At 43.4% G+C, this 19,500-nt stretch overlaps 1 protein-coding gene across 2 annotated transcripts in view; it reads right to left on the bottom strand.

Annotated features, from left to right (window-relative positions):
• The window catches only part of STXBP5 (syntaxin binding protein 5), a 207,527-nt gene that overhangs the window by 95,561 nt on the left and 92,466 nt on the right, over nucleotides 1-19,500 (bottom strand). For both annotated transcript variants that reach the window (XM_015426314.1, XM_015426315.1), the window contains exons 6-7: nucleotides 18,157-18,220; nucleotides 8,495-8,578 (exon numbers count right to left, since the gene is read on the bottom strand). In XM_015426314.1, the coding sequence (XP_015281800.1) occupies nucleotides 8,495-8,578; nucleotides 18,157-18,220 (148 nt within the window). The remainder of the gene's footprint in view (nucleotides 1-8,494; nucleotides 8,579-18,156; nucleotides 18,221-19,500) is intronic.

Here is a 19,500-nt window from a genome sequence, read left to right as displayed (position 1 = left end):
ACCCCACACTGGAATAAGAACATAATATCAGGCCATACCACATTGCAATAAAGCCCCTACAACTGTATACAGAAATACTGAGCTTCCATACCATTTGCCACAACTAGCCCACCACACAACCAGGATCAAGACTCCTAAGTGGACCAACAGACAGGCATACACTCATTTGAGAAACTGAGTATTACATTACAACACCTCTGGAACATTACAGATCAGTAGAGGCAGCACTGCACAGTGGTCAGAGTTGCAGATTGATGTGGGGAGACCCAAGTCTGCTGGCTGAGTGACCCTGGGCCAAATCTCCCCTTCTCTACCTAACCTACCCCACCCCACAGGGTTGTTGTGAGGAAGAAATGGAGACTCAGGGGCAGGGTCCCCAGCTTCCTTGGCAGGAACACTATGTTAAGAAATCTCTCACAATTATGCAGCCATAGCAGGCAGGAGGGAAGGAGGCAAATACCTCCAGCACCAGAGACTTGTAGAGGAAGAGTCAAACTTTGGGGACTCACCTGTGCACCAGAGGGCCAAGGCAGCAGGAGGCAAGAGGCCTGGGCGAGCTGGGCTCCTCCATGCTGGCAGAAGATGAGGTGCAAGAGGCGAGAGGTGGGCAAGCAGAAGAGGCACTCAGCCAGCCGCACAAAATGCGTGCAAAGAAACTCCCGCCGCCCCAAGCTTCAGGGCTGCCTCGTTAAAGGAGTGCGGAGGCCAGACTCACAAATGAGAAAAAGCAAACTCAGGGTTTGTGGGTTGCATTTTGGGCTGTGGAAGAGGAATCGGCTCCATTCCTGGAGTTCTTTCGAGTTTGCTTTTTGCCAATCCGCCTCTCAAAACTGCTCCAGGTGCTCTGGCCTGAGGGCTGCTGGGGCTTCCCGCAGTTTGGCCCCATTATAGCCTATGGGCCATTGAAGTCAATGGCAAAAACATAGGGTATATTCTGGGGGCTGGAGGGGAGAGGATTTGAGGGAGAGGCTCCAAAATTGCAGGGTAGCTGCTGGAGTCTCTCCCCAAGATACCGCCACATTTCAGGAACATTGAACCAGGAGTTCCAATTCTATGGGCCCCCAAACAGGTTGCCCCATCCCCTCCATTGTTCTCTATGGTGGGGAAAAAGTTTCTTTTTTCCCACCATAGAGAACAATGGAGGGAGTAGGCCATCAGTGCCTACGGTGGAAGAGCCACACTCAAGGGGCCAAAGAGCCGCATGTGGCTCTAGAGCCGCAGTTTGCCTACCACCGACTTAGACAAACATCAACATTTTAAACACATAACATTTATTTATGACTGTTTTATATGATTTTTGGAGGATTTAATGTCCATGGCTGTATCCAAGTCAGCAAGTCTGCATTCTTCCATGGGTGGCACTGGAGAGCTTTTTTAAAAAATTGTTAACTGCAGCTGTTGGAAGTATGTACTAATGTTCTAACAATCTAATGCCATGATTACTGAATTCCCAGCTTTCATTTTTAAATACGCTCTCTAGCCCTTTTCCTTCCAGAGTTATAAAGAAAATGTGCACCTCAATTTCACCCTTACAGCTCTCCCAAGAAAATGGCTAGAGCCTTTTTTTAAAAAATGAAAGCTGGAATTCAGACATCATGGCAATAGAATGTTAGTGCAAACTTTCACAATTCTCTGTGTTGTGCTGTCAAGTTGCTTCCAACTCATGGGGATACTACGAATTAATGACCTCCAAAATGTCCTATCACTGACAGCCTTGCTCAGGTCTTGCAAACTGAGGACCATGGCTTCCTTTTATTGAATTAATCCATCTCATGTTGGGTCGTCTTTTCCTGCTACCTTCAACTTTTCCTAGCATTGTTTTCTTTTCTGGTGTCTCCTGTCTTCCCATAATGTGACAAAAATACCATATGCGCAGTTTAGTTATTTTAGTTTCTAGGGAGAGTTCAAGCTTATTTGTCTTTTTGGCAGTCCATGGTATTTGTAAAACTCCAACACCACATTTCAAATGAATCACTTTCTTCCTTTTTGGTAGTGGCTCTTCACTCTTTCAGACTTCACTTGTTCTTGGGCACAGCCACACCATGTGTCATCCTTCTAACTATACTTGGAGCAAAATTAGCCTGAAAGTCCTTTGAAACTTTGGAATTAAGAGTTCGAGTGTTTCTTCCTTTCAGCTTTCTTCACAGCCCAGCTTTCACACCCATACTTATGTTGCTTCTGGTTGCCAGCTGATCATTTCTAGCACCTTTATGGATGCCCTTCTTAATTTCTTTCTGATTTCTTGGTTTCAGTCTTGCTTTTGGTTGTTGATTGAGCCAAGGAACAGAAAATCTTGAACAATTTCTATTTCTTTATAATTAACTTTAAAGTTGTGTAATTCCCCAGTAGTCATTACTTTTGTCTTCTTGATGTTCAGCTGTAATCCTGCTTTGGCACTTTCTGCTTTAACCTTCATTAGTAGTTGTTTCAAGTCTTCACTATTTTCTGCCAGTAATGTCGTGTCATCTGCATACCTCTAACTGTTAATGCTTCTTCCACCAATTTTCACTCCAACTTCATCTAAATCAAATCCAGCTTTCCTTATGATATGTTCTGCATATAGATTGAAAAGACAGGGAAATAAAATACATTCTTGTCTGACACCTTTGCCAACTGGAAATCTTCTATTTCTTCACTGTCTGCCACAACAGTAGCCACGTGTCCAGAGTACAATCAGAAGTTGTGGCACACACAGTTTTTAAAAGCAACCACAGCTTTTCATGATCCACACAGTCAAAAGCTTTGCTGTAATCTATGGAACACAAGCTAATTTTCTTCTGAAATTCTGGATTTCAGAATTCCAGTAATCTACATAAATTTGCAATATGATCACTAGTGCCTCTTCCTTTTCTGAATCCAGCTTGAACATCTGGCATTTCCCTCTCCATACACGGTAATCTTACATCTGTTGTAAGATTCTGAGCATCACTTCACTTGAGTGAGAAATTAATGTGATGGTTCAATAGTTACTGCAGTCTTTGGCGTCTTCTTTTTTTGGAACGGCAATGCAGATGGAGTGTTTCCAGTTTGTTTTGTTTTCCATATTTGTTGGCATATTCTTGTTAAGATTTTGATGGAAATTCATTTATATGGCTTAAAATAGCTCTACTGATATCCCATCTACTCCTGGTTATATGTTTCTACCAATTGCTCTTATTACAGCCATTTCACTTTCTAAAACTGCAGGTTCTTCTTCAAAAGAGTCCTCTTGGAAGAAATCGGTCATCCTTCATCACTTCTGCATAGTTCTTCAGTGTATTGTTCTCATGTTTTCTTTATTTTGTTCTCTTCAGTTAATGCATTTCCATGTTGATTTTTCAACCATGCTTTAAATTTCCCTTTGATTTCTTGGATCTTATGTAACAAATATCTTTTTATTAATTTTTGTTGTTCCCTTCTCTTTCTTTACATTGGGTATAATACTTCTCTTTGTTTCTACGTGCAAGTCACTGGAACACTGCATTTAAACTTCTGATTTCTGTTACCATTTACTTTTGCTTCTCATCTACCTTTAGCAATTTTAAGTATTGATCAGTAATCCATCGAGACTTTTCATTTATTTTGACTACAGGAATAGTGTTTGTGTATTATTTCTTCATAATATCTCTGGGTTCAATCCACTGTTCTATTGGTCCCCTTCACTTGAAGTTAGTAATGCAAATCTGTTCTTTACGTGGCCTTTAAACTCTTCAGAAATGTAGTCTAGATTGTATTTTGGCACTATGAATGTTTTGATGTTTTTCATCACCTTTATTCTAATTTTTGACATTAATAACCCATGGTCTGCAGCACAATCAGCTTCTGGTCTTGTTTCAGCAGAGAGACTCAAGCTTCTCCACGTTCTGCTTCCAATTTTGTAATCTATTTGATTTTCATATTGGCCATCTAGTGATGTCCACATACACGATCATCTGGTTGAGTGCCTGAAACGTGTGTTCACAATGTTGTCTTCACAGAATTCTATGAGTCTCCTGCTTCATTCTGTGCTCCTAGCCCAAATTTTCCAACAATATTTGATTCTACTTTGTTTCTCACTTCTGTGTTCCAGTCACCTATGATTATCAGCTCATCTTGTTTAGGTGTGTGGTCAATTTCTTCCAGGACACTTGCATAAAAGCTTACAGCTTCTTCATCTTCAGCATCCATAGCTGGGGCATAAACTTGAATGATGGTTATGTTGATGGGCTTTCCATGAAGCCTGACTAATATTATTCAGTCAGACTTTGCATTATAGCCCCTGAAGGCTTGTGATACATCTCGCCTCACTATTCAAGTGACTCTGTTTCTTCTGTGTTTGCCATTTCCCCGTTTGCCATTTCCCCAGTAAAACACTTTGCAATTTTCTGACTAAAAATGTCCTAAGCTAGTCCACTTTACTTCTTTTCATTTAACAGTTCTGAGCTTACCTTGATTCATACCCTTACATTCCTTATTCCTAGTATCTGAATCAATCAGCTTCAGACTTTCCTTTTGCATTTACTCACATCAACAACTGAATGTCCTTTTGGCTTTAACATAGTTGCTTCATGAAGAATAGCACTATTCATGCATGTTCTCTGCTCTTCCCCAGTAGCTGAGTGCCACCCAACATGGGTGTCCTGTCTTCCAGCACTATATCTTTTTTCATTTTGTATTGTCTCATCATGGGGTTTTCAAGGTTTGAGATGATCAGAAGTGGTTTATCATCTTCTGTGTAGCACTAACCATGGTTAGCTAAAGTGTCTATGACAGATCCTCCACCAGTGTCATCTTCCACTACTACTGCTGCTCAGTAGCTACCCTTCAAGTATTCCTTCACCCCCATCAGAACTGTCCATTCCCATCTGCTGATCTGGCTTCTGATTTCTGAAGGAGGTGGATGCATCTTAGTCTGGTGTGTCAGCTGTGACCAGCTGAGTAACCATCCTTGAGTAACTCTGCTAGGACTATAGCAGCTTGAAAAGAGTTTAAACGCCTTACAGTACTGTTCTCAGCTTCACTGACACACAGAAACCTCATCACCACATTAAGGTGTGCATCCAAGAGGGGCTTTCACAATTACAATTGCCAATTTTTAAAAAAAAGATTTTCCAGTAGAAATACAGGGGACATGGCAGCCACAGCTGCCAAACATGCTGTACTGCATTGCAATATTAGAAATAAGAACAGTGACGCAACCCACCAAACAGCCATGAACAGGCTGAACTAAATGTTATCATTTTTTAAAAATCAGCAAATGGGATCTGAGCTGAGCTAAGAGAAGTTTGAGCTTCTCTAGTTGTAGAGGTTAAATGGAGAGAAAGCCCTTGAAGGAAGGGCAGAAATAAAATATGATGGATACAGCAATGAGAGTGATATCTCTCTCACACACAATGTCCAGGTAATAGTAAATATACAGCTGACAAGCTGGTCACAAGCAGCCCTCCAAACCAGTTCCATATAGAGTTATAACTATGTAATTTGACCACAATGTACCAAACTGAGCAAAGAGAGCTATAACAGAGTTATCAAATGGACCTCTGTGGAGAGAATGTACTTCCGTCATTAAGCAATGAGCCCAAATTTATTACTAAAAATATATTCAACTACACGTCACTTTGTATATAGGATTATAGAGGAGATTACACCTCTGTGACACAGCCTTAAAGAAGCCTAATCAGTTTGGACATAATTTAAGCACCACTTCTACTGCTCTTGACCACTGACAAAGGCCATCCTATCAATTACCAAGGATAAGCTTCTACTTCACAGTTTTATAGTAGGGATGTGCATTCTGTTCCTCCGAACCAAATGCACCCCGGAAAATGGCCCATTCGGACCCCTTTCGGGCTGCTGCAGGCCGATTCAGATTCTCTGATCTGAATCGGCTTGCTGCCGAATTGCCGCTGAATTTCGGCGGCAATTCGGCCCTATTATATCCTATGGGCCATTGAAGTCAATGGCGAAAACATAGGGTATATTCTGGGGGCTGGAGGGGAGGGGGTTTGAGGGAGAGGATCCAAACTCGCAGTGTAGCTGCTGGAGCCTCTCCCCAAGATACCAACCATGGCTGAAGAACATTGGACCAGGGGATCCAATTCTACGGGCCCCCAAACAGGTTGCCCCTATCCCCTCCATTGTTCTCTATGGTGGGAAAAAAGTAAAATTTTTCCCAACATAGAGAACAATGGAGGGGATAGGGGCAACCTGTTTGAGGGCCTGTAGAATTGGACCCCCTGGTGCAATGTTCTTGGAACTTGGTTGGTATCTTGGGGAGAGGCTCCAGCAGCTAACCTGTGAGTTTGGAGCCTCTCCCTCAAACCCCTTCCCCTCCAGCCCCCAGAATATACCCTATGTTTTCACCATTGACTTCAAAGGCCCATAGGATATAATGGGGCTGAAACTGACATTCGGCTGGCCCAAAGACTCCTGAATCCCCTCCTACTGCCGAAATTGACATGCAGGAGTCTTTATGCCGTCCGAAATTGATTCTGCCCAATTTGGCGGAATCCGAATCGAGCCGATTTTTTTTTTTTGCACACTCCTATTTTATAGCTCACTGACAGAGTGATATTCAAACAATGCCTATGCATTCTACATCACCCTGGAATTCAGTCAACCTCAAACCCTCCAAGAACAATCCTCCTCAACTTGCTTAACTATTGCAACTGAGAACAACTAAGTTAAGAGGGACATAAATGATCAAGAGATACACATTTGGATTAGAACATGTTACAAGTGGCAAAGTCATTAAAACAGACTTCACAAAAATGGAAGCATTTTTATTTCTACACAGGAAGGATAATTTAGGAGCAATCTTAGCAATGGGTGTTTCACCTTGCCATGAAATGAGTGTAACACTGAAGAATTTATGATGCTAGGAATATGTACATATACTATTATACAGCTATATCAGTTATGCATCAGTTTCCCCCCTCCTCAATAATTTTGAACATGAGAACCCCGATTCCCAAACAAATTTTCTTAACAATCATAGCTGTAGAAGGAGTTTTTCCACTGAAAAGACACAACTTGTAGCACTGTGGGGAAACTCCAAACACTCATTATGCATGACCCTTTTCCAAATCTTTGTGGAAACATTTAAAGTGCCCCAAATACGTCTGAAGTAGGAGTTGGGATTGGGAAAATGCCTGAATCACTGTATGTGCAATCTTCTCTGAGGATTCAGAAGCATATAGTAAAGATAGTGCCAGTTTTCCTAGCAATTGAAAGCTGTGAGAATTACAGCATGGATTACTTGCATCTGTGACTCTTTCACTGGTATGAATTGTTGGGAAAGTGTGCTTTATTTAAATATTTAGATCCCATTTTATCCCCATTTTTCTCCCCAATGGGGACCCACTGCAGTTTATAACATTCTCTCTTCTTCCATGTGATCCTCACAACAACCTTGTAAGGTAGGTTAGACTGAGTGCATGTAACTTGCCCAAGGTCACTCAGCAAGCTTCACAGACCTGGGTGATCCAGATTCTAGTCTGACACTAACCACTACACCATGCTGGCTCTAATTACAAGAGAAGGAGGAAGAGAACATAAGGTTCTATAGATGGAGGGTAATAGAAACACCACCAACATGAGGCACAGGAAGGAAAGGAAACATAGATGTAAAGAAATCTATGGAATAAGACAGAAAATGGTGTTACTGGGGTGCTAGGGTTGCCACCTTCCAAGTGGGGCCTGGAGATCTCCCAGAATTACAAGTGATCTGCAGACTACAGTGATCAGTTCCCCTGAAGAAAATGGCTGCTTTGGCGGGGGGACCCTATGGCATTATATCTTGCTGAGGTCACTTCCCTCCCCAAGCACTCCCCCCCCAATTATCCAGGAATTCTTCAGCCACGAGTTGGCAAGCCCCCAGGTGTCCAGAGAGAAAGAAGAGGTAGCTGAAGAATGGCGTTCAGCAAGATAATATAAATACATATATTTCCCATCATAAACAGGAATGGAATTGGCTCAAGGTTTGTTAAGCATATCTGGCTATGGGTTCATGGCACATGTCCAGCACAAATGCACATCCCTTCACAATTTATTGCAGCAACCACCAAACAAAATCTTGGCTCCTATGAACCAGAAGGAGATCTTTCTTTCCTCTCCCCATCCAGCAGCCTGCAGCCACAAAAAACTGCTGAGGGTTGAAAAAAGCCTTCTGGACAAAATTCTATGTGACACGGATGGATGCAAAGAAGAAGAAATTGGACAAAATCATACTCGCCTTCCTCTTCCACTGGTTCTAGAAGAGCTTCAGAGGAAGCTGTCTGTTCTCACATGAGAACTTTATTCTCAGTCCCATATTTTATTCAAACATGAGCAAGTTACTGATGTACAGAAATTAATTTTTTAATTATCATCCCTTAGCGGGTCTTTAGGGCACAAAAGTCAGGTTAACAATGTTTTATAATAAAAAAACTTGGTGAGATTGTATTTCTGAAGCAAAACTGCATTCATTCTAATTATGTCAATTAAATTATGACACCACAAATAAACAATGACAACAAAACTGCCTGATTTCTATTACCTCATCATGTGTGTATCTGTAATCCGCCTTCTTTGACTTGAGGTCCCATAATGCTACTGTTCCTGATTCAAAACCAATCAACAACTGTAAAAAGATCACAACAGAAAATATTAATCTTCTAGAAACTAAAATAAAGTCACTGCTAAATTGAAATATTTGTGGCCTAGTTCTAGGCTTGCTGCCTCAGTATAGAAGTGCTGAGGATAACTAGCTAAATGCATTATTATTACTAACATAGCTCTGGCATTGCAAACCAAAAGATGAGATTACATTTTTATATGCTGAAGCTATGGAATTAACAGAGCCTAGACACATGTCAAAGTAAAACAGGAAAAAACTTATTTTTCCTCCTAATTCTCATGGATTTTGCATTAATAATTATACAAGCTACCACCAAATTTCTCTTGTGAAGGACAAAAATTAAACTCATCAAAATGAGTTTATTTTATACTTAATTCGAATCTTATAAATCATAGTACCCTAAGCCTTCAGTGTCATGCCAGGATTCTTCCAGCACCCTTGCACAATGTCCCTAGGGGCACCAGTTCCTATGCCACTAACACCCCTGAAACTGTTACAATTATTTGACTGTTCTGACATAGAAATATATATTTTCACAATAGACTCCTACACAGCCTACAAAAATAGAACAGGGCATGTCTCATTCAAACACTTAGAGTTTACTTTCACCACACACAAAATATTCTCATGGGAGGGGGAGTTTCACTATGTCAACACGTGAAGTATTAGCGTTAAAAACCAATACAAAGTGTGCTGCTGCCCCTTAACATTTGTTTATAAATCATACGTAAAATAGACTTAATGTGTGAAACTGGATTTTCCATATAATTTACATGCATAATTTGATTTATCACTCTGAAGAGTTCAAAATATGGCAGGAACTGATAGGAATAGTTGATCTCTGCACATCTGGCGCTCCACTATCCTCTTCCCCATCCTGGTTTGTTTACTTTTCATCTGAAAGCATTAAGCGTCATCTGCAGTGCTTCGCCTCACAATTGGATTAAGATTAAGTTTGTAGTGCTAAATTACTCACTTGCTGCTAACAAGGACAAAGAAGATTAAACAGCCAAATCAGATGTGCATAAAAAGCACTTGTTACTATGCATCCCAGAAACTGTACACTATCTACTGGTACACTATTGTATATATAAAATATATTGCACATAACACATACAGAAAACAGTACATGGGGGAGAAGACTAGGCTAGTTTTACACATGCAAGGGAGTTTATTTGTATTTTATTTATTTATAGTCTGCCTTTCTTGCTGAGACTCATGGCAGATTACAGGATAAAGCAGTGCAATCTGATAGCATAAAACAACCAATAGGCACTGCAGTAGGACTAGGGCTTATAGTATTAGGGTGTTACCCAAAGGCCCTGCCTTACTCACGGGTAGCCCTAAATAATGGGGCACCCCATTCCTGACCTGAACCAGAGACCCACAAAGTCAGGCCAAGGAAGGCACTCTTGGTTCTGAAACACAGAGCTAGTCTGCTCTGCAAAAGGGTTCCAATTTCAGGTTTTGCACAAGGCAACCCTCCAAGACAATCTCCAATCTCCCCCTCCACCAGCAAGGTGTACATAGGAAACAATGCCAAGTTCTACCAGGTCAAGTACCTACATTTCTAAAGGCTATCCAAAGGCCACCTGGCGAATACCCTTCTATCTCCAGAACTTCATGTAGTCCTTCCATGTAAAACCTATGTCTATGTGAAATGCCTCCACAACTGTCCTTCCTGCTCCTTCCCTCAGGATACCGAGATAACCAATCAAACATTCAAATGTTTAGTGACCCTTCCTGGCATCTATCAGGGACCCATTTCCTACCTTTTGTCTAAATCTGGAAACCTATTCAATCTGCCTTGGCAGGACCATCAATGGTCATCAAACCCATTCAAGCCAGCTCCAGTACAGCCATCCAGCACCTGGCTAATCCCATCAACGCTATAGTGAATCCACACTGCCCCTCTGAAACCTCATTGGTCACACCTAGTTTTTGTTCCTTTTGGGATTACACCCCCTGGAACCCCTTATTGGTCCAGTTAATCATTTGTATTCACTTGGGATAATCCCCTCAAGGCCTCCCATTGGTTTACATTGTATTCCAATGTCTATATCCTCCAAAATACATGGCCTGAGACTGTGTGTCTGCCCCAGGATGCCAACTGGTAGTTCACCCCCAAACTTTGTTTGGGCCATAATCTCTTCTCCATGGACTACTGCATATCTGGACAGGTAGCTGTGACCCCCATCCTCATCAATGCTTTGTCCTCTTTTATCTCTGATCTCTTTAGATAGCTTCACCCCTTTATTTCCTAGCTCTGGGGTGTGTGTGTGTGATATTTTTATCAATTAGCTGAATGTATTAGGGTAATTTTCTTAATAAATTTCATAAAAGATATTTCCTGTCTGTCATCTGTGCCACTACAAGAGGGTTCTGACTCTGGTATAGTTGGAGGTCGGTCCCTAGCTTGTGCACCCTTTAAGCAAAGGTCTCTCAGCTAAACTCCCCCATCAAAAATAAACAGAGACCTGGGTATTGTGGCTAACAGAGTGGTGGAGGAACACAGGCACTCCCCGTTCATCTAAACATGTGAAACATGCGCACCCATGTTCAGACAACAGACTCAGGAGAACGTTCCCCTCGGAAGCTTTACAGTGGCAGGATTTTAATTAGAGCATGTGTATACTTGCTACACTGTGTGATTGGCACTAGTGAGCTAAAAACTCTGGGTTGGCTCTCCCCCTTTTCACCTCCTTCAGCTAGTATCAGCTAGATGCACCAGCTATTCCATCAGATTGCCAAGATCCTTGAGTATAGTCTGAATGCCAGTGGTCAATACTGTGAAGTCCTGGGATAGACAGGTTGCTTACCTGTAACTGGTGATCTTCGAGTGGTCATCTGTGCATTCACACCCTTGGGATAGTCTGCGCCTGCGCTGACCTTCTTCGGTATCATTAGCAAGCAAAAAGGGATTTTCGCGCCCATTCCCTGGTCACATGCCGGGCTCCACTGGCATGACCAAGGAGGGGCACGCAGATCCCACCAGTTCCTTCTGACCGCCACCCAACTGCCTTCAAAGAATAAGATGAAGGGCCAAGAGCAGAGGGGAAGGAGGGCGGGTGGTGTGAATGCACAGATGACCACTCGAAGATCACCAGTTACAGGTAAGCAACCTGTCTATCTTCTTCGTGGTCTCTGTGCATCACACCCTTGGGAGATTAGCAAACAGTAAAATGCTTACCTGGAGGAGGGGCCAAGGCCCTACATCTGAGCCACCTGCAACACTGCTCGACCCACAGCCGTACGCCGACTGAACCGTACATCAAGGGTGTAATGCTTCACAAAGGTGAGAGGAGTAGCCCAAGTCGCGGCGTCACAGATGTCTTCCAGCGATGCACCTCGCAGGAAAGCTGTAGACGTTGCCACTGCCTGTGTGGAATGAGCTCGAAGCTGTCCAGGGAGCGGCTTCCATGCCAGTGAATAACAAAGTTTAATAGTCTCCACAATCCACTTGGATAAATGCTGTGAGGAAAGCTTCTTCCCTTGGGAAGGCAAACTGTGAGAGATAAACAGCGCCAGAGACTTACGGAAAGGCTTGGTTCTTCCCAAATAAAATAAGAGCGCTCTCTTAACATCCAGAGAGTGCAATCTACGTTCTTCCTCATTGGAGGGAGACGGAAAAAACGTAGGAAGAACTATGTCATTATGAAAATGAAACTCTGACACAACTTTAGGTAAAAAGGAAATGTCCAAAGCCAACGAGACCCCATGAGGTGAAAAACTCAAATACGGGGGATCACATCTAAACGCAGACAATTCACTTACTCTACGAGTAGAAGTAATGGCTACCAAAAAAGCCGTTTTCAATGACAGCAACTTTAGACTGCAAGTGGTCAAAGGTTCAAAGGGCCGACCAGTCAAAAAATTGAGGACTAAGGCCAAATCCCATGCCGGAGTGGGTTCACGACGAGGAGGATAAAGCCAGATGAGACCTTTACAGAACTTCTTTGTCTGCGAGTGAGAAAAAACTGAAAACCCATCTATTGACGGATGGTGCGCTGACACCGCAGCTAAATAGACCTTAGCAGAGGAAAAACTGAGACCTCTGTCCAACCTTGACAAAACGAAACCAAAAATTGACCTCAAATCAGACAGGGGAGGAGGCAATTTGAGGGAGACCAAATATTCCAAAAATTTAGACCACTTCCCACCATACGAAGCCCTCGTGGAAGGTTTACGACAATTGAGAAGGACATCATCTATCCTGTCACTAATCACGGAAAGGGTATGTTCCAGACTGTGAGCTTGAAGGCCAGAAAAAGATCCGGCACCCGAGGGAAGTGAAGGAAGGAGCCCTTGGACAGATGAAGTAGCAGAGGGAACCAGTGTTGACGTGGCCACCATGGAGTCACCAGGAGACAACGAGGCTGTTCCTGCTGGATTTTGACGAGGACCCGGTGAATGAGTGGGAGCGGAGGGAAGACGAACACAAAGTGAGGTTCCCAGGATATTAGAAGACTGTCCCCCAGAGACAGAGAGTCAATCCCTGCCCTGGAACAAAACAGACGACACTTTGCATTGTGGCGAGTCGCGAAGACATCTACCTCCGGATGACCCCAGCGGTTGAAAACAGGGAAGAAGTATCTCCAATTGAGTTCCCATTCATGCTCTGTCGCACCTCCTCTGCTCAGGAAGTCCGCACGGACGTTCAGTACTCCCGGCAGATGAGTCGCCCGAAGAACCAAGTTCCATTGGAGGCAATCCTCCCAGATACTTAAGGCTAACCGGCAAAGCACCCTGGACACCGTGCCCCCTTGACGATTGATATAAGACATTGTGGTTGTGTTGTCTGTGAAAATCATGACCACCTTGCCTTCCACTGCACGCTGAAACGACCTGAGGGCATAATGCACCGCTAAAAGCTCCAAATAGTTGATGTGACGGTTCGTAAACCGAGCGTCCCACTGCGCCCCTACCCACATCCCGTTCAGGTGAGCGCCCCATCCCCATGATGAGGCGTCCGTGGTGATTGATATCGTTGCAGCGGCGATCTGGAATGGAGCTCCTGCCGATAGATTGTCTTCAGATAGCCACCATTGAAGGGAGTGAAGAATGGTAGGAGGAAGTGTCATAGACAGGCCCTGGGGATGACACTGGGGTTTGAACCTTTTGAGGAACCACAGTTGTAGCGGACGCATGCGAAGCCGGGCACATGTGAGGACCGATGTGAGGACCGAAGTGATGGCAGCCATGAGCCCCAGGAGCCTTTGAATGCGAACTGCCGAAGTTCGGTTTGATTGGAATAGTAATAGGATCTCGTGACGAAGAGACTTTGCCCTCTGAGGAGGCAAATAAGCTCTTGTGTCTACCGAGTCGATGATGGCTCCAATGAATTGTACCCGAGTTGCGGGTAGAAGAATGGATTTTTGGAGGTTCACTAGAACGCCCAGAGATGCAAGAGTCGACAAGGTGAGTTCGATGTGGAGAAGAAGTATGTCCTTGGACTCCGCAACCAGCAACCAGTCATCTATATACGGGAACACCTGAACTCCGTGAAGGCGAAGATGTGCCACTATGACGACCATCACTTTTGTAAAGACTCTCGGGGCGGTAGAAAGTCTAGAGGGAAGGGCCTTGAACTGGTAATGCGTATCACTGACTGTGAATCTGGGGAAACGTCTGTGGGACGGGTGAATGGACACATGGAAGTACACATCCTTCAGATCCAAGGTGACCATCCATGAACCTGGTGACAGTAGTGGCAGGATGTTTTGAAGAGTGGTTATTCGAAATTTCTTGTAAATGATAAATTGGTTTAAAAATCTGAGGTCCATAATGGGACGGAGGCCTCCATCCTTTTTCGGAACCGTGAAGTACCGAGAGTAAAAACCTCGATGTTGTTCTGAGGCTGGAACGGGTTCTATGGCATCCTTTGCGGTGAGAGACTTAACTTCTTGAAGAAGGACGGGTGATACAGGTGTTCGGACAAATTGAGAGAAGAGAGGAACCTGAAGAAACTCAATCAGATAACCGTTTTTGATGATTGAGAGTACCCATCTGTCTGTGAATATCGTTTGCCAGGTGTCGAGAAACGGAGCAAGACGAGTTGCTGGATTGGAAAGGGAGTCAAAGGCCCTGTTTGGGGTTCTTAGAAAACTTCTGCTTATTTTGCACAGAGTGTGCAAATCTAGGTTTGTTCCCAAAGGAACTAGGTTGGGAGTTGGATGGTCTCTGCCAATGTTGTTCAGTAGGCGACTTTGAGGAGGATGATCTGTGCAACCACGACTGACGAGACCATTGTTTAGACTTGGTGTATTTGGGTGATGGTGAGATCCCAAGACTACGGGACGTCTTAATGCTTTTATCCAGTTCTTGGAGCATGGCATCAGTGGTTGAACTGAATAGACCAGCACCCTCGAAAGGGAGATCCTCCACAGTGGATCTAGTATCATAGGGGAGTGACGAAGAACGGAGCCATGCGTGTTTGCGCAATGCAACCGAAGTAGTGAGAGTATTTGCCGCTGACTCTAAAGTATGTTTAGCAGCACTAATCTGATGTCTAGCAAGAATCACACCTTCATTCTGAATCCCTTTGGCTTGGGAACAGAATTCTCTAGGAAGGTGTGACAAAAATTCTGACATACGTTTCCAAATATTAAATTGGTAACGTCCCATGCATGCAGCGTAATTGGAAGTCTTAATGCCCATCGCCCCTACAGTATAAAATTTTCTTCCCATGGAATCAATCTTTTTTCCTTCTTTCTCTGAAGGAGTAGAACGACTCGATTTTCCTTTGGGGAGGAGGTCACCACTAGAGAGTTCGGTTTAGGGTGAGTGAATAAAAATTCGGCCCGTCTCCTGGATCTTGTACATATGATCCAAATGTTTATTGGATACTGGTACTGAAGAAGGATGATCCCATAAATATTTTGTTGTCTTTAACATAACCTTAGTCATGGGCAGTGCCACAGAAGATGACGTGCCTGACTGCATAATATCGAAAACTGTGTCATCGACCAATTGAGATATCAAAGTGGGTGTCATGTTAAGGTCCAATGCCATCCGTTGGATAAAATCACCATACGACTTGACATCCTCTGAAGGTGAAATGGGGAGATCGGCCTCAACATCCGGATGAGGTGATGGGAGGTCAGTATCATCTGCTGGATTAGAGAGTTCGTCAGAACTAGAGGAGTCTCTCGAAGATTTGGAAAAGGGAACAGGCATTATCGGCACCGATGGTACTTCTGTCGGTATCGATGGAATCAGAGGTGGAGGCAGAGCTGGAAGCGGTTTGTGCGTCGGCTTTGAAGTTCTCGACCCCGATGCAGGTTCTCGGTACTGAGATATTCTAGATGACACCGAATGACGATCCCAATCTACTGGAGGGGGTGGTGGAGGGGGTACCCACGGCATCGTAGGTGGATAAGGATAGTTGCCATAAAGGTACCTCCACTGGCGGTGATCCCAAGTTAAGGGAGGTGAATGTCGTGGTTGGTGTTGATCCTCGATGCTGTGTGATGGCAAGCACAAAAGAGACTGATGGCCGGAGAGATCGGCGTCTGACAACAGTGCTGCTGAGTGAGATCAAAATCATGATCGGAGTCGACAGGCCAAGTGCGCTCAGGAGAACCTGACACTGGAGCGCGACCTTGACTCGCAGACACAGTAGAAGCTGATAGAAGAGGCTGGGTCTTAGAGCCTTTCTTATGCTTTTTATGCTTCTCTTTTGTGCTTGTGCCTAGCTTCCGGATCTTGGAAGATACGGCAATATCTAATCCCTACTTCCAGATCTTGGAAGGTACCGGGATGTCGAACTTGTGGGTCAATACCAACCGTTTCAGTGTCAATGCATCGATGCCAACCGTCGACGTCGAAGTTCCCGAAGCGGGAAGAGGAACTTCTGAAGTTGTTGTAGATATCGAAGCGTGCTCGGACATCTCCAGAGGAGAAGTAGATTGTGGCGAAAGGGCTTTCTCCATGAGTGCCATATGCAGTCGAGCTGCTCTATTCTTTCGCGTTTGATTGGAAAAATTTTTGCAATGAGAGCACGAAGAAACACGGTGTGATTCCCCGAGGCACAATAAACAAAGAGAGTGTCCGTCGTAGGGGGAAATTTTAAGTCCACGGGACTTGCACCGTTTAAAGAAGCCCCACCGCATGGCCATAAGCCGGCGGAGAGGAAAACTTTATTTTCCAAAGTTGGATCTGAAAGAAAAAACTCTAAGGAAAAAAATAATGAAAAATGCTAACGCAATAAAAGACAAGGCCAAAGGCAAATACTTTACCGACCGAAGCAAAGGCGTCCTACCAGTGCAGCCGTCAGAAAAGAACTGGCGGGATCTACGTGCCCCTCCTTGGTCATGCACAGTGGAGCCTGGCGCGTGACCAGGGCGCGAAAATCCATTTTTGCTTGCTAACGATACTGAAGAAGGTCAACGCAGGCGCAGACTATCCCAAGGGTGTGATGCACAGAGACCACGAAGAAGATCCATATCTTGCTAGGAGATTCTCTTGTTTTTATTCTATCTGGTTCTTTTTATTCCTTTGAACAACAGACACATGACTATGCTATTTCACAAACTGTTTTGGAAGGTCTTTACAGTTTTAAACAAATTTATCATGTGGCATGGCAGCAAATTTCTATTTAAGAAACAAAAAATGGCTGTACTGAAGAAATAGTCACACAGTTATTTGGAGCCCTGACTTGGAATTGCTCAGGCTAGCCCGATCTTGTCAGATCTCGTAAGTTAAGCAAGGTTGACTGTAGTTAGTATTTAGATGGGAGACCACCGAGGAATTCCAAGGTTGCTATGCAGAGGAAGGCAATGGCAAACCACCTCTGTTAGTCTCTTGCCTTGAAAAGCCTATGGCAGTGGTGGCGAACCTATGGCATGGGTGCCAGAGGTGGCACTCAGAGCCCTCTCTGTGGGCACGTGTGCCATCGCCCCAGCCAGGCCCAGACCATCATTAAAGTGTTGAATTCTCTGCCAAATAATTTTAAGTAAATGAAAGCATTTGGGATTGCTTTCCTCACTTTGTTTGGATCATCTTAAGTTAATGTATGAGTTGTTTTCTCTAAAGTAAAACCTCAGTATTCAGGTTAATTGCCGTGTTGGCACTTTGCGATAAATAAGTGGGTTTTGGGTCGCAGTTTGGGCACTCAATCTCTAAAAGGTTCGCCATCACTGGCCTATGGGGTCACCATAAGTCAGGTGTAACTGTTTTTTTAAGAGCAATGCAACTCCAGGAAGATGAGGTTACAGTGAAACAGAACAGGATGGAGGAATACTTAACTTTTTCTCTACCAGATAGTTTTCTGTTCACAGTCACTCAAGCTGTTTTCCTCCTAGCTTTACATGTGCAATTCTCATGTTCTCTTAGATGAATATTTGAGTGTGTGCACACAAATATATACATAATATAGCTATATAGTTTTGGAGTGTCATTTGCTATAGTTTTTAAATTTCTAGATATAAATCTTTTTCACTAGTATCACCAGGTTCATTCCCTTTTTACAAGCTAATATCTCAAGTTTTAATTGCAATATTTTAATTCTAAGAAGTGATGACACTATAAACAGTTGCTTAGATGAATTTTCTATTTAACTTTTTTTTTTAGCATTAACATACCTTGCCTTCATCCATTGGATTGTCACTAATATGGACAATAGGTCCTGGATGAGACTTGGATGACCTGGAAAAACCAAAATATGTATTTATATTAACAGTAACAATTTTATTATAACTCATATGCTGCTGTATCACAAAGCTTTCAATTTACTAACACTGCTGCCTATGTGAAGCAAAAGCACATAAAGATTAAGGACAGGATAAGTCCAATAAGGAAATCCTGTGATGTCTAGCATTTATTGATTGACTAGTCCTTGCAACTAACTAAAGCAACAGTTACCAATGTTTCCTTAATTCTGAGCAATCCTAAAATCTACTGCAGAAGATACAGATTCTCAGTGTGTAAAGGAGACTTCAAGAGCTAAGTAGCATCATTTGAAAGTGAGACACATTCTGATCCATGCAGCAAATGACATGAACATGTTAGGGACTGACCCTGTCCAGTAACTTTTTGCACAGACCCATTACTATGTATGGTCAGAAGACATGTAAACGTGGCTCACTTTCCAATCCGTGCCCAAATTCACATTTAAATAGCTACTGTGTAAGGAAGCAACAGACTCCACTACCTCTGACTTCTAAACTAAAAGGAATGAAGGGCAGAACCATATCAAGCTTAAAGAAATGTCCCCAGTCTGAGCAGCTACATACAGAGTGGCTAAAAAGGACCTTAAAGTGCTAAGTAGCCAGCTTAGATAAAATAATGAGAATTTGGACAGAGTGCAAAAAGAAATAGAAAGTTTGAGGGAAGTAAGTACACTCAAAGCAGTCAAAAATAATATCAAGAATTCACTGTAATACCATATACTGGAAAGCCATATCCAGTTCCGATAGGATGGATAGACAGACAGCGACCTCTGGTCAGGGGTCGTTTCGTGGAAAAAGAGCTAGGGGAACTCATTAGCATACTCATTAGCATATGCCACACCCCCTGACATCACCAGAAGTGTGTCATAAGGCCACACCCCTGACATCACCGGAAGTGTGACATAAGGCCACACCCCCTGCCATCACCGGAAGTGTGTCATAAGGCCACACCCACCACTCAGTTAGTCTTAGTCTTAAAGGTTAGTCTTAAAGGTGCTATTTGTTAGTCTTAAAGGTGCTATTTGAACTCTTGGACTATTTTGCAGCAACAGACTAACACAGCTAATTCCTCTGAATCTAAACCCACCACTCAGGCTCCACCCCCAAAATCTCCAAGGTATTGCCAACTCAGAGCTGACGAGCCTATCTGATGGCACATGTGGGGGGAAACAAGCAAACCACCCATGTCAGGTAAAAAGGATAGAAGTTCAACACAATTTTATCTATTTTCAGTAACTGGTTTGTTGAGAGAAAAGC

This window comes from Gekko japonicus, unplaced genomic scaffold (genome assembly GCF_001447785.1).
Source record: "Gekko japonicus isolate JY-2015 unplaced genomic scaffold, Gekko_japonicus_V1.1 scaffold587, whole genome shotgun sequence".
In the NCBI taxonomy this organism is placed as follows: Eukaryota; Metazoa; Chordata; class Lepidosauria; order Squamata; family Gekkonidae; genus Gekko; species Gekko japonicus.
The sequence above is the reverse complement of the archived record's forward strand: the minus strand, read 5'-3'. Positions and strand labels throughout refer to the sequence as shown.